The 16238-nt window shown below is 39.0% G+C and overlaps 1 protein-coding gene across 2 annotated transcripts in view; it reads right to left on the bottom strand.

The window, feature by feature from the left end:
* Unc13c (unc-13 homolog C) overlaps positions 1-16238 on the bottom strand; it is a 401427-nt gene that overhangs the window by 143433 nt on the left and 241756 nt on the right. For both annotated transcript variants that reach the window (XM_035444481.1, XM_035444480.1), the window contains 2 exons: positions 13257-13390; positions 4074-4159 (listed from right to left, as the gene is read on the bottom strand). In XM_035444481.1, coding sequence (XP_035300372.1) covers positions 4074-4159; positions 13257-13390 — 220 coding nt within the window. The remainder of the gene's footprint in view (positions 1-4073; positions 4160-13256; positions 13391-16238) is intronic.

Consider the following 16238-nt stretch of genomic DNA (forward strand, 5'->3'; position numbering starts at 1 on the left):
TGAAGCACTGATCCACAGTCAATTAATTTTAACAATGTTTTATGAGGCAAACAGGCAGAATAACAACATGTAGAAGAGCCTGCCTGAGCACTGTCTTTAAAAGTATACACCTTCAATTCTTGAGATGCTCTTACTCCTCAGTTCTTTTGCATGTTATTCATGCAAGGTAAGAAAGAGATGGAGATGTTTCTTGAAGACACTTATTAGGTTGAAATGGGAAAGAGGGACAAAGAGTGCCAGATTATCACACATCTCTATCTTTTTCCACTGTAACTGACCCCTGACAGAGACCCATGGAAATTCTGGGGAGTCTTTCACCCCTTGTATGGTAACTGAAACATTCTGCTTGCACCATGATTGACAGCTTTCAAAGTATGCTAAAGACTCATCTTAGGACTGGGGAGAGGGTTCAACATCTGTTGTTCTTCCAGAGGAGGACTTGAGTTCAGTTCCCAGCACATAGAGTGGGCAGCTCACAGCCACTTGTAACTTGAGCTGCTGGGAATCAGATGCCCTCTTTTGGCTTCCTGGGGCACCCCTCACATGCAGGTGGTACACACACACACACACACACACACACACACACACACACACACACACACACACACAATTATTTTATTTTTCAACAACCCTTAACCTGATATTACCAAGCATTTCCTAGAAAAGAAGCTAATGTTTAGAGAGTTTGTGTGCTAATTGCTCAAACTCATAAACTAGTAAGTGATCAAGCTTTTTGCATGTTGTGCTTCAATTCTCAAATCTTTAATTGTCTCCCAATTTGCAGTCCCACAAGTGCACAGCTGCAATGGCGAAGGATTCTGGCTTTGTCCTTAGGGTTCTTTGTACAAAAGCTGTCCACTTTACAACTTCCTTCACACAAATGCACATTCTAGTTTCTGTTAATGTTTGCTGAATACAAGATGGCAAATCCAATCCTGATGCAACATAAAGTCCCGTCATATAACAGAAGATAATAATTCAAGTTACTCCCCTATGCTACTGCATAGGCCTTCCTGAAAATATTCACAAATGTAAAATGGCAACAACTGCCGAATTATATATACTCTAAATGGGTAGGTTATATGCTATGTGAATTATATCCATTGTTGGAATGTCAAATTAGCAAAAATTCTTGCTCAGAAGATTCTTATTCCCAATGGTTATAAAAGTCATAAAATGTTAATTTATTGATTGACCTTGGGCTACTTTTTTGATGATAGAATCTCTGAATTTAGGGTTACTGCTTTTGTACTGAGCATGAAATTATGAACCTATAATTAATAGGCTTCTGATCAAAGCTAAAGAAATTTTATTTGTAGCATTTCTAATTTAACTGTTTAAAATATATTAAAATCTCAAGTTTTATATTTTTTGATACATATCTTATTTACTTGTCTAAAAGTGGTATTTTTTCTTTTTTAGTTTTATTGAGACAGGGTCTCAATATGTAGCTCTAGCTGTTCTGGAATTCACTATGCAGACCAGGCTGGCCTTGAACTCTCGAAGATCCATCTGTGGCTGCCTCCTGAGTGCTGGGATTAAAGGCTTGGGTCACTACACCTGGATTGGTACTTCTTTTTAAATAAAGATGATTGCTCTAGTTTTCTTTCTGTTGCTGTGGTAAAACTCTGATGAAAAGCAGCTAAGAGGAGGAATCACAGGAAGTGATTTATTTGGCTTACACTTCCACATAATAGTCCATTAGTGAGGGACGTCATGGCAGGATCTTGAAAGCAGAAACCATGGAGCAACACTGCTTGCTGGCTCATTCACAGGTTCTGCTCTGCTACTTTTCTTATATAGCCTAGAACCACTGGCCTATGGATAGTGCCTCCCACAGTGGGCTAGGTCCTCCTTCATTTGTTATTGAGAAAATCCTCCACAGACATTCCCATAGGCCAATCTGATACCGGTAATTCCCCATCAGAGGCTTCATCTCTCACCTGACTGTAGGGCTTGTCAAGCTGATACTGAAGGGTATGTAATAAGGTTAATAACCAAACATATTTCAGTAAGTCTTTATACTAGCGAACATGGAGACACACTGGCAGTCGGTGTCACCTTGAAATGGACCTAAATCATCAATTCCTTTGGAGTGCAGGTAGGTAGAGCCACTTCTCTCCACTACCCAATCCTTTGAGCCAATGTGAGCCTCTGGTTGTACCGGTAGGGAAAGGTAAACAGCATGCCCCAACACCACAGATGGCAATGTCCTTCATAGCTATTTCTACTGCTCCATTGGTGGCCTTAAGCACTTATCGAATAAGTTCCATAGATCATCATAGACCATGTAGATATACTACTGTGTTAGAGGAAGTCTCATCTGAGGGTGTAACACTAAAAACATCTTGCATGTTTGTATGAGAAGGCTAGGAGGATGAGAACACAGGCATGAGAGCAGCCATAATGGAGAATGAGTTTTGGCCATGATGAGGACATGAAGGAATGTGTGCTGACCTTACTGACTGGCTTAGGTCACTAGATGAATGCTGTGACAAGAGATACAACAGGAAGCATGGAGAAGAAACATGTTTGGATAGAGGGAACTGAAAATTCTCCTGCTGACTCTAACATTTTAGATGTCCAAAGGGAGCTCATGGAGGGCTGGAGAGTACATGGAGTAAACCCATGGAAGCAGAGGCTGCCTGGGGAGTCTTACTTGCTTGGTAGACTGCTGGTTACTGTCTTATTTTTATGAGTGTTTTCAGGTCACAAAGAGTCATGTCAAAGTGTTGTAAAGCATGTGACTGGAGGAAGATAGAATAGAGAACTGGATGGGTCAGTCACATGTTAGAAAAGAAAGACCCCATTCATATTAAGGAGTCCATTCCTGTGAGCAGTGTTGTATTGATTTTAAAGATTAGATAACGCTCTCTGGTTGTGGGTGGCAGATCCAGAAAATCAAATTATAAACCACCACACATCTCATTTGTCAAATCTGAGTATTCTTTTTGATGGCATCACATTTACATTTTAGCAAAGTTGAAAAGCAGAGGTTCAAGGAGTATGGACTGAGCTGGTCCCACTGCATCAGCCAATCTTACAAAATGGTCAAATACTTTCTTAAGCTGTACATCTGCAAAGACAGCTCTTGCTATTCATATTGGTACAGTCAAGTCTCTTGTATGACCTTCTGGGCCCTGTAAACTCATCCCCACCAGTCTCTCTAAAGTTACCTCTTGCTAGGCACTAACTTTTCTTTCCTCAATTGTAGCTTGTGTTGACTTTATTTATGTTTTGTCCTTTACCTCAGGATTTTTTGCCCCTATTTCTTATTCAGGTCTTTGTGAAGAAAATGTTCCTTACCGACAGCTCTTTGAAAGTTGTGGTGTCTCTACCTCAAGTCATCCCCAGACCTCCATTGCTATCATTCTACCCTCTCCATATTGACACTATCTGCCCACATCAGTGCTTGTAACTCTCCTTCATAGTCCTGCTCAAGAAAGAGACTGTGGCTAATGTCCTTTTGTCCCACCTTATACTGAATGGGATGAAAATCTGTTAGTGTCCCCTGGCTCACGATACACTTGCTGACTGTATCTCAAGAAGGTTTTGTGTTCAAGTATAGCTGTTTGGCTGAGTGTCCCATCAAGACCTTTATGTGTAGATGGATGCTCAAACAACCTTTTTTTAGACATACTTAACCCCTAAGGCTGTGCTTCTCCGACTCTTCACTGTTTGATTTGCACTTGCTAAGAGTAGAGCTCCTGGTGAAAAGGCTTCCTACTGACTCTGTGTTAGTAATGACCATACTTTAATCACATTTATGCATAGGCAATATTTCTAAGTCTATGGAGACAAATAGATGGAGCAGTACTGTTCTCCCCATAATCAGGTGTGGCTCACTTTGGGGAAAAATTTTCCACAGAACATTTCTGCCTCTGCACATCTCTACAGGTGGGACTCGTACCATGACATTGCAACTTGGGTTGTCTGATGAAAAAATGTGTTAAATAATTTGAGACCTTCATCATCTACCATTCAGGAACATGCTTTAGAACTAAGTTAAACCCAATAATCCATATTTTACTTTACACTTATTCTAGGAAACAGAGATAAATGTTTGGACTTACCCTCTAGAGCATATTTCATATCGAGAGCAAAGAGAGACCACATGATTTCTGCACTTATCTTTCCCATATTTAGTTCTTGAGGAAACCTAAAACAAAACACATCATATTAGTATATCAAAAATAATAACATTCCTGAAAATCAAAATGCCCCATTTCACACATAACCACAGTTATCATTACATGGCTCATACACACTTACATATATTTTCATTTATGCAATTTCTTTCTATTGATTTTAATGAGCTGGGAGAGTATAGACTTAAAACACTGGGTTGTGAAATAGACATTATTTTATTGGCAACAAAGAGCAGAGCCCAGGGATTCCTCGGGATGTATATGTGATGTGTTTGGGTCAGGAAAGCTCCATTTGCCATGCCAAATGCTGTGTTCTATGCAACCATCTTAAGGGTATATCAAATGAACCAAACAACAGATACCACATTAGACCAGAGAGATCACTCCCCCCCTCTCTCTCTCTCTCTCTCACACACACACACACACACACACACGTGATGTACATGTAGATATATAGCTAAAGCATCCAGAATTATTGTTTTTAATCCAAATCTAGAAAGATTCATCCTGTAAACTAATCTTGTTGAAGCTAGGAAGCATTACCTAAGCACACATGATGTTGCTATAACCTTGAGTAAGACAACACATGTGCAATCATTCTAATTGTAAATTCTAATTATAATCATTCTTACCACACAAAGAATAGCATACGTCATCAATACCCCTATCAAAAAGACATACATCTGCTCCTCTCATAATATCCACTCATATTTTACAACATACGTTTATAGGTTTATTTGTCAAAATTTAAACTTAGAACTCTTATAATAAAAAATTAATACACACACAACTAGTCCCCAGCCTTCAATATATTTTATCAATATAAAAATAATCATAGACAAATTATTTCAAGAGGTTTCGTTTGTGCACAGATGGTGTTCCCACTCAGTTTGTGTTATATTCATTTTTTGTGCTGCAAATAGGCAGAAGTAAAATTATAAATAGTATAATGAGTGTTTTGTGCTCATGGGGGATAAAATGGATAATTACATTTATTTTCATGTTTTTTGAATCAGAACTTAAGTGGTGATCTAAATTAGAATATCACATCATTTACAATAGCAACAAAAAGTGTTAAGTATCTATGTATAAATCTAGGAATATGAATATAATATCCATGTTCTGAAAGCTACAGAGTATTAAGGTCAAAAATCCACAGAAGCTAAGGCCCTGAGGGGCTAGGAGCAAGGAGTCTGAGCAGAGTGAACCAGATTTTCTGAGAGGCTTTTCATTTTGTTTTTTACTCCCTGTGAGGACATGATGCATAGAAACACAATGAAAATTAAGATGGGCACACTGCAGTTACAAGTGAAAATTAGAGCTTAGGACACAGAACACCCTGGTTATGGGCCATTCATAGTTTAGGATACAGAACATCCTGTAGGACCATTCATAGTTTAGCTGGAGGAAGGATGGGTTGTGCCTATGTTAGAAGGAAGAAGCTATGCATAGCAGCTGGAGGCTGCAGTGCTCATAGGAAAGACTCCCCAAATGTCTTCAAAAATATTGTCTTTAATCTAGAACCTTGGATTAGAAAACTTCAAAACAAAGAATCTTGAAATCAGCTGTGACTTCTCAGGGTTTTCCGAGTTGTATGCCAACTGTCAAGGCTTAGTTCCAAACTTTAAAAAAATGGCTTAAGGGAGCTGAATGTTGAATCTTCAACTGGCAAATGGTAGTGCAAATGAAATTGTCATTTAAAATAGAGTGACACTGGAAAAATACACACAGTTTACATAATAAATAAGCTGGCAATATCAACATGAAAAGAAGTGGTCTGAGTCAGATGGTTCAATTATTTGATGAGAAAGTAATTTAAAAAGAAAAAACCCTAGAAAAACCCAAAGACCAACACAAAACAAAACAAAACAAAACAAAAACAACAACACAACAACACAATACAAGACTGGAGAGAGGGCTCAGCAGTTAAGAGCAATCATTGCTCTTGAGGAGGACAAGAGTTCAGCTCCCAGCTCCCACAGTGGCTCAGGGGCTGTAACTCCAGCTCAAGGAAATGCCTCTTCAGGCTTCTGTGGACCACACTCACATGTACACCCCCCCCCCATAAAAAAGATAAAATATACCTTTAAAAACCCACAAAAACCTAACAACACAGGAAAAGAAATACATAGCAATTCTATCAATATTCCAAGACATTTAAATTAAAATGATGGTGGAAGACGTTTCAGACTACAAGCTATAACAAATTGTAAGCATGTGTCATAACTGCTTCCTGTTTATCTAAAGACACCTGAGCTGCCGCACTGCACCCCTCTGCTCTGCACCCTGGACTGGCCTCATCACGCTCACATTACATGATGCAGTGGAATAATAACAGGCTATTAAGGAGAAAAGACAGAACTGCTAGTGGTAATGTTTTAAATGTGCAATTCCATGATTTCCTCCTGACGATGGGCTTTAATTTTCTATCATTGTTTTATGGTATTACCTTTAGGCTTCAGAACTACTGAGAATAACACTTTATCTTTCTCAATTTTTGTCTAGAATTACAAAAACATTTGAGTTGGGGATATTCTAAACCCAAATGTAACACCTTGCTGTATTGAATATTTTTTCAAATATGTGTGTGCATGCATGTGTATGCAAGTGTGTTCTGTTCTCTGTGTGAGAGCCTGTTGAGGCCAAAAAAAGTGTCAAATCCCCTGGATCCAGAGTTCCAGGCAGTTTTGAACCATCAGAAATGGGTCCTGAGAATGGAACCCAGGTTATCTAGAACAGTAAGAATGGAGCTATCTCTTCCATCATATTATCAAATATTTTAAGTGAGAGCAATTTGGGAAATGTCACATGTAAGAAGGGTTTTCTCCACTCTGGGAATCGGTTGGAAGACCCTTGTGTGACAGCTGAGAGGTACCATCCCTACACTCAAAGAGAAGGGACATTAATTTCTTGGGAGACACATAAGCCAAGAAGAAGACTTGCTGTCCCTCCCAGACAACTGTGCTCTCCCTTTGTTGCTACTTCTCAATGACAATCCTCCCTGACTATTTTCTTTATCCCTACTGTGGAGACATCCAGGTCTAACTACTGCACTGTCCTTCCCTGGGAATTCTTCCATGTACCGTAACACGCACAGTAACTACATTTATGTAGTTCTCTCTTGTTAACCTGTCCTCTTGCAGGGACCCCAGAGAAGAACCCAGAAGAGCAGAAGAAAGAGACACACCTTTCCTATGCTTCTCCCGCTAGCATCTCTCTATCACAAAGTACTGCCATGCCATACATGTGAATTTCCTGGGATACTTGAAGAAACCTCGAGAGCAAAAGAATAGCCTGTGATAAATGTAAGCTTACAGTTTCCAAAATGATTTCATTGCTTTTTCCTCTCTTGGGAAGAAAAGGAAGCAAAATACATAATTATGAGCAAAATCAAACAGATGGAAGATGGAAACCATTCCTCTCATGAAGAGCCACTCCACTTTCCTCACAGGTTTTGTCAATGTCTTTTCTCTCTTGGATATACTTTTAATAAGTTTTATAATTTTAGTATTAAAGGTTTGTGTTTATTTTTCATTATGTATACTTGTTGTCTCTGTGTAGATAGGCACACAGTAGTACAGTGTCCCGTAGGGCCAGAAGAGGGCATCAAATTGCCTAGAGCTGGAGTTACAGGCAGTTATGAACCTCTGATGTGGACACTGGGAATTTTACTTGGATCCTTTAGAAGAGCAGCAAGTACTCTTAACTACTGAGCCATCTCTCTAGCCTCAGTTTCAAATTTTTCAGAGGTCATAAAGCAATCACAAGTCCATGATATTTCTTTTTGTATTCTTTTCTTCATAGACTCTGGAAATATCTTGCTTTGGCACCAAATTTTTTAATGTTGAATTTACCCTGTATTCCCAGAACAGAGGAGTGATACTTAAAATCTGTAAAGCAGAACTTTCTCTTCCAATATACTCTGCAGTTGATTATTTCTGTCTTTAGTTTGGATAGTGATGGAATCTATACATTTCCAGTTCAAGACATATATATATATATATATATATATATATATATATATATATATATATTCAAATCCTGTGGTGAAATCTCAGCATGACCCAAAAGGCAGAGATTTGAGTTTTCCTCTGCTGCTTAACTAATTTACCCAGTAGAGCAATTACTGGTCTTTTTAAACTTACTGCCTCATCTGTCAAATGGTGTTGATAACAACTGAGTAACTTGTGAGTTTCTCTAGGGCCATTGTGAAGGTTAAGAGAGATTTTATTTTATTTTCTTTGGTTGTTTCAAGACAGAGTTTCTCTGTGTAACAGCTCTAGCTGTCTTGGAACTCACTTTGTAGACCAGGCTGGCCTTGAAATCACAGAGATCTGTCTACTTCTGCTTCCCAAGTGTTGGGATTAAAGGCATATGCCACCACTGCCCGGCTTAAGTGAGATTTTATATCTAAATGTTTTAAAAACTCACTTGTTCGTCATGAGCAGTCAACAAGCATTTATTGCTGATGGTTGTAAAATCCTAGCCATAAATGAGACATAAAGAAAATATTATCTATTGATTTTTAATTGGAAAAATAATTATCACAGAAAATAAGTTGAAGTTATTTTTATATATGCTTGGTTTCAGGCTTCAGAAAAATAAGATGATAATAAAGCATTAATGGCAATAAACTGGATTGCAGAGGAAATTTTTATGTACTAAGGAGTAAACAGACTTTAAGACTTCAGAACTCCCAGATGACACACCAACCATTAATATGCTAATTAGAAGCAGTTCCTAAACTGTAACACAAACGGGACTGAAAGAAAGAGTGTTGGCATTAATAGTTGGCTTGAATCAAGTTATTATCACCTTGGAGGAGAGTCTCAGTGAGGGACCATCTACATTGGGTTGGCCTGTAGGCAGGTCTATGAGTGATAAGTGGGAAGACCCAGTCCAAAATGGGAAGCACCATTTCCTAAATGGAGGGTCCTGAACTGTTTAATAGCAGTGGAGAAATTGAGCTGATCACAAATGAGCAAGCGAATACAGATGCATTGGTTTCTCTTTGCTCTTGGCTGGGATGTGATGTGACCAGCCTTTGAAGTTCAGCCACCAGACTTCTTGACTGTCAAGGACCATAACCTGAAATTGTAAGGGGAAACAAATCCCTGTCTTCACTCAGCAGCTTACTGCCAGGATATTTTATCAAAGCAACTGAAATGAAACCAGAACATTAACTTTACCTTGTAGAAGTTATTATGTATATATTTAAAACTTAAATCTAAACTTAATGTGATACATCAAATATTCATATTCCACCTCTCTCTGCCTCTGTCTGTCTGTCTGTCTGTCTGTCTGTTGTCTGTCTGCCTGTCTGTCTGTCTCTCTCTCTCTCTCTCTCTCTCTCTCTCTCTCTCTCTCTCTCTCTCACACACACACACACACACACACACACACACACACACACGTATGTATATTTAGGTGACTCTTCTTAGCCTAACCTGAAGATTCCTATACAAATTAAGTTATCTCATGTTAAGGACACCACTTCTGCATTTTGAGTGAAGCCTCAGTTTAGCTTAATTGATAATTTATAATAGGGCTGTTTAATGAAGGAAACAATCCATTCCTCCATTACAGTCTGCCTCCTCTTTTTAATTTGTAGCAATTAATACAGAGCATAAATGTTTTAAACCTTGAGTCTTACGAGACAAAACAATTTAACAAACCAATTTATTATCTCACAAATATCTTAGTGGAATCAGGAAAACATAATCTGCCAAATATAATAATTTGAATTCATTAGTCATATCACACAAAATTAGAACCTATTAAGTTTGGAGTTCTGCTGTGAGGTACAAAGTATGTCTGAAGAAAACTATGCTCATTAAGAAGGAGCAGGCCATACTCTGTGTAACTGGTAGTTACACATGCAAGCTGAGGTTTTAGCATCAGCTGGCATCTGAGAGACATGTAGCTTTCTCCATAATGTGAGTGAAAAAGAACGAAAATAACACTTAACCATAATCAAAGACACAATGACCTATAATGATCATATATAATATATGGCTCTAACTTGAATCTGATGGAAACAAATCATACCCCTCCCACGCCCCCAAAAAGGACATTGTATAAGACAGACAGGAGAAGTAGACTACAGGATGGGGTTTCTGCAAGACTTGGATGCTCATGCTGCTGTTTCCAGCCATGATGTGCTACTTTGGTGGACCCAAAACTACTATAACTTCTAGAGGTGGGTACTGACATACAGAAAAATGAAACCACTTGATGTCTGAGATTAGCTGAAGGTTATTAAACCAGAAAACAAAAGCTCAAGAGCATATAAGAAAAAAAATGTAACAAAATTTGATGATTATTAAATTGAAGTGATAGAGACATGTCCTATTGTGTAGTTATCTGTAATTTTTAATATCACAACCATGTTCATAGTGGTTTTAAAATGTCAAAAGTAATTTAGCAAAGCCACGTGTGAATGCAGAAACCAATAGCTTTAACACATTGAACACTATTCTCCACAAAGACCAACATGCCAATTCTGGATCAAAGCAGCTTACAGTCAGGCTTTCCCACCAGAGTAAATGGAATCTTTTAGAATATATAACTTGAAAGGAATATACTGGGTCATCCCTCACTCTGAAAAAATTAAAGGAACATACTGCATCTTTGTAAATGCAATATATATATATATATTTAATATATATATATATTATATATATATATATATATGATCCTAGCATGTCAGCCTAGTGTGTGTGTGTGTGTGTGTGTGTGTGTGTGTGTGTGTGTGTGTGTGTGTATAATAGAAATAGTGAATGCTTTAAAATTGATTCATTTCTGACACTGGATACAGTCTTAATGCAGAACAAAACTAAACTACATTTTCACTGTATATGCACTCTGGTGTGCCTGTGTGTGTGTGTGTGTGCTTCCTGTTTGCTTTGTATTGCTCTGATAAAATACCATGACCAAAAGCAACTTAGGGAGGAGAATGTTTACTAGGCTGACATGCTAGGATCATAATTCATCACTAAGGGAAGCCAAGGCAGGAACTCAAGCAGAAGCATCCATGGAAGGATGCTGTTCCCTACCTTGCTTTTCCTGGCTGGCTCAGCTTGCTTTCTTATATAATTGAGGACCACCTGGCTCAGGGATGGTACACTCACAGGGATCTGGGTCCTCCTACAGCAAAAATTAATCAATAAAATGCCCTGCAGACCTGTCTACAGGCCAACCTGATGGGGGTATTTTCTCAATTGAGGTTCTCTCTTCCTAGATGACTTTAGCTTGTGTCAAATTAACAAAAGATCTAAGTGGCATGGTAGCTAAATGGCAGACCCATGCTGAGAGCTGAGATGAGGACTAGTTGTGGCTTATGAGACTGGCATTTTTAACAGAGGTGAATTAAGAAGTTGGAAGTTTTCAGAATCTTCTGGCATTAGGAAGAAAAAAGATGAGAACAAGGGCAAGGCTTGGAGAACACAGAGGAAACAGTATAGAGAAAGTAGATACTCTAGCTATTACAGATCAGGTTTCATTGTTCAGAAATAGAGGAATCAGAGGTGTGAGAGAGATCAATAGTTAATAGATGGCAAGATCCTGTTATTAAAGGTATCACACACTTTAGATGCAGAACAGAGAGAAATAAATCTTGAACTGAACAGGAAACTCTTCCTGCTGGCTAGTTTCCATAGGGCACTATCAAAACAGGCTGCGGAGGGAGAACAATACAGCGACAGTCATGTCCACCAATGGACCCTGCATGCTTACAATATTGATCTTCCAGGCAAGATGTGCCAACTAGTGCAATAGTGGCAAGACTGTCTTGATTGGATTTGAGGCCTGCTCCACAAGTGGGATTTCATGTTTTAATATAAACATGGCTAGAACCTCAGGGGAGATACTGTTATTTTTCTACATGGTCATGTTGCCAACTGCCTTCTAAATGTTTGTGTTTATATCCATAGACTTGTGCTGCCTCTGACCTTGGTCAGAGAAGCTTCTTGTTGCAGGGGAGTGATTAGGACAGAGATGCATTACTGTCCAAGTGCTGAGAATGGTACTGTGAGCGCTTAGCTGGAGATGAACACCTATACCAATCACAAGCACCAAGGCTAAGGGACCAGGGAAGAGGGGCCAGAGGATGGTAAGAGCCAGGGGATGTGGAGGGATGTTTTGAAACACCGTCTTATTGATATGCCATGGCTGTGGCACACATGAACTCACAGCAGCAGTGGCTACCTGCATAGGCCTGCCTGAGACCAAAGCACTTAAAAATTCCAGCATGGAGACCCCATCCCTAGCTGGGAAACTAAGGCAGTTGATGGCTGCTTGGGGAGGGAGATTCAGTTTTCTTTAAAAATATGTCCACTGTGGTTTCCTCCAGCCCTAATGGATGAGGCCACATTTCTAATTGGACATAGTGGGCTAAAAAATCAAATGAACAGGAGCATGGAGAGATGGCTCAGTAGTTAAGAGCAATTGTTGCTCTTTCAGTGAAACTGGGTTTAGTTCCCAGCACCCACAGGGTGGCCTCCAATCATCTATTGACTCCAGTTCCAGGGGATCTGTTGCCCTCTTCTGGCCTCTATGGGAACTTCATGCACATGGTACACATATATACATGCAGGCAAAACTATCACACACATAAAATGAAACTAAATAACTATTCAGAAACAAATTTATAATGAGCGCGTAGTTAAGAAGCAATATGGGTGAAACTGGAATACTTTTTTGTGCTTGCAATTATAATTGTTTTTAACGTAAATTATGATTTAGATTGTGTTGGTCAGCAAAAACCATAAAAATAAAAATCAACCCAGTTTTCCACAGTATGTCTGGACATGTGCCATTCTTAAAATGGTAAAAAGGGGACACAGAAATGCTTCTGCATTAAACAAAAATCAAGTCCTGGGAAATATTTGCCTTCACAGCCTAAGAACTATATTCTTTGGAGTTTAAATAAAAAAGTTTATTATTACTGAATTGATATTTACTGATAAAAGTAAAATAAAATTATGCCTATGGTTTTATTTTTTTAAAAGAAATTTCACTGTCATTAGAATATAGGCAGCACATAAATTTAGGTAATGCATTTCTAATGTTAGAAGGAAGTCTGCCAACTTCTGCCTGCAGTGTACTTACTGATTGAGAACAGGGGTATAGGCGGTTTTATCTTCATCAATAATAGTGACCATCAGAGTAATCAGCTGTGGCCAGAAGTCCAGGTTCTTGGTAGTCGGTCCCTGGTCTTCCCGAGGAACATCCTGCTTCTTACCCTGTTTACAAGGCAAGCAACAGGCAAAGAGAAGGTTAATGGGAGGGCTGTGTTTGCATGCTCACCCTGTTCACCAGAGAGTCAGAGGAGCAAGTCTGCAGACACATGTAGGTTATGGGGAGAGCAAGCTACTGTGCTCAGGTTTCCTTTCTTCATTGAGTAGGATGAAGTCAGCAGCCAGCCTCTCCATTCTAATCTCACATCTGTTTGGGGTTTAACTTCTTTCATTAGCCTTTCATTTGGCTCTGGAATATAGGCCACTCCTCCTCCCTCTGAATGCTACAAGCCTACAACCTTAGGAATTGTTATGAAAATTGTCGCTTTAATGTGGCTTCTTCCACAGAGATCCAAGTTTATGTGTATAAAGCTGTGTATGTATTGGGGGGGGGAGGATGTTTGTCAAGCCTAAATATTTTATCCAAAGTCATGAATGGTAACAGGTTTAAGAGACTCAAAGATAAACTGGGCATGGTGTCACATGCCTTTAATCTCAGCACTCAGGAGGCAGAGGCAGGTGGATCTTTGTGGGTTCTGGGCCAGCCTGGTCTACAAAGCGAGTTCCAGGAAAGCCAGAGCTGTTACATAAGAAACCCATTTCAAAACACCAAAACAACAACAACAACAAAACAAAACAAAACAAAAGAACTTTAGAAACTCAAAGAGACCTGTTTACAAAACCAACCATGGAAAGCTCTATAACTAACCCATGGTATATGCCTCTTCTGCCCTCAACTTTATCTGATAAACTTCAGTTTTACAAATCTACCTTTTTCATCTTTGACTTGAACCATCTTTAATTTCTCCTCAGTTCTCCACACTGACTGAATTTTTTAAGGATCACCTCTAGAAGGCAGAACGTGACCTGGGATGGTCTGAACTCCCCTTCGGGTTAGCGAGTACAATAGTGATAGTAAATGTTTTATATATAAATTTTATTTTCAATATACAAAATTCTTTCCAACATTCAGGTAAATTATCCTTATTATTTATTTTACTGAATATCCCTCTTAGAACGTGTATTTTACATTTGCTTGTTAAATTTAGGCAAAAAAATAAAGGGAGACATAATATCCACTCAAGAATACAAATAGGTAAGACACATGGCATCTATGACTCCTGTTTCAAAGTCATTTTGCTAAGTCCAGAATTATCTGGAAATCCCAGTTTATGGCTCAAGAAAACTCTGCTGTAAACTGTGTATTAGATGACACAGTTCAGTCTGTTTTGTATTTAGTCTTCGTGTCTTCTATTGGAACTAGAAGTTCAGTCATCCTGTGATAAATGGCTATGTGTGCTTATCTTTTAATGTCTACCAAGACATATAACTTAGCTATGTTTCAATGAGTCAGCCACTCATTACCATTCTCACTTAAATGAAAATACAGCCCCCATAGTGTGTTTTGTTTGGCAACTGGAAAGAAAGCTAAAATCAGGTGAATGGCTCTGGAACCCGTGGATATGACTCCTTAGGAAAGACAAAGCTGATATGTCTCCAAATACAACACACAGCATTTGTGTGCTCATGTGTGTTGTGTGCATATGTGGATGAGTCCTGTGATGGAATGGTGACTGATACGACTCACATTCACGACAGTTAAGCAACCATGAAAGGCTTTGGTAACAAGTTATATCTATTCTGAGACCCTGAAAGACCTGCACATCAAAGGGAGTTTAATGATGAAGAAGTGAACCTGGATATTTAAAAAGAAATAAGCTTCAGTATGCAATAAAAACACAGGAATAGAAAATATAAAACCATCCACTATGTAGCTGTTTTATAATGTGTTTGCCACTTCCCCTCCTGCCTAAGTGGTTGTTTAACTCCTCAAACTTCTGAGATAAAGAAATCTTAGTTCCAGCACTTTGTAGGTTAAAAATAGGAACTCTGTAATTGACTTAAGAAATAGGACAGGAAGTTTCAGACACTCAGGCATCTAAGATCCCTGTGAAGAACAAGGTGGGCAGTTTATTGGCTAGGAAAAAGGAGAGTATTTATCTGGGTCTACATTTAGACTGGACTGAAGATGAGGAACTCTCTAGTGTCCTTCAATCTCCAAGGCAACGTCTGAAGGTCTTGACATCTGTGCAAACAGCCTTCTTGCTTTTCTCTTGCAGACATGCCAACTCTCCCTTTCTGTCTATTATCTCTTCTGTCTCCAAGAGCTATACAGGAGGGATCTTCTCAACCCATGAAGTTAAAATAAAATACCTGCCAGTCTGGAAGATCGAGCATGCAATGACTAGACTCATACAACAGAATTCCGACCTATGGTCTGCAGCAATCACTCTAGACAGCTTCTGTAGCAACTGAGCCAGACTAGTCAGTGGCCGAAGCTGCTCAGAAAAATTTCCCACGTTCCCAAATCAAGACCAAGCAAAGAAAGCCACATATATTCTTTAAATCAGCCACAGGACAATCCATTTCTATTAGTGGATTCTCAGCCACAGGCGCAATTCACTTCTATTAGCGGATCCTCAGCCACAATGTCCCTCTGCTAATGTCTTTAGTCATCAACACAGGGCCTTTCATGTGGTCACTATGGGTGAGTCTTTCCCACTTTCCTGCTTGCCTTTGAGTCTTTGTCTAAACAAAGTAATCTTGGCTGACTTACTATATATAGAAAGAACTGGATTTCACACCAATGTTTCCATGGTCTGCATGGTCTTCTTTTATTTACAAATGTTAAAGCTTACTATTGTCTACATCTTAACAATATGGGAACTGAGGGCTAGAAACCAGACTCTTGAATTTCAAGTGAAATCAAGGACACTTTCCACAAACAATACAAACGAAGAGAATATGCCAAAGTTAAAGTCAAGGTAGAACTCAAGGCAAATTTTATCTTCAC

The sequence above is a fragment of the Cricetulus griseus genome, chromosome 4, assembly GCF_003668045.3.
Source record: "Cricetulus griseus strain 17A/GY chromosome 4, alternate assembly CriGri-PICRH-1.0, whole genome shotgun sequence".
Taxonomy (NCBI): domain Eukaryota; kingdom Metazoa; phylum Chordata; class Mammalia; order Rodentia; family Cricetidae; genus Cricetulus; species Cricetulus griseus.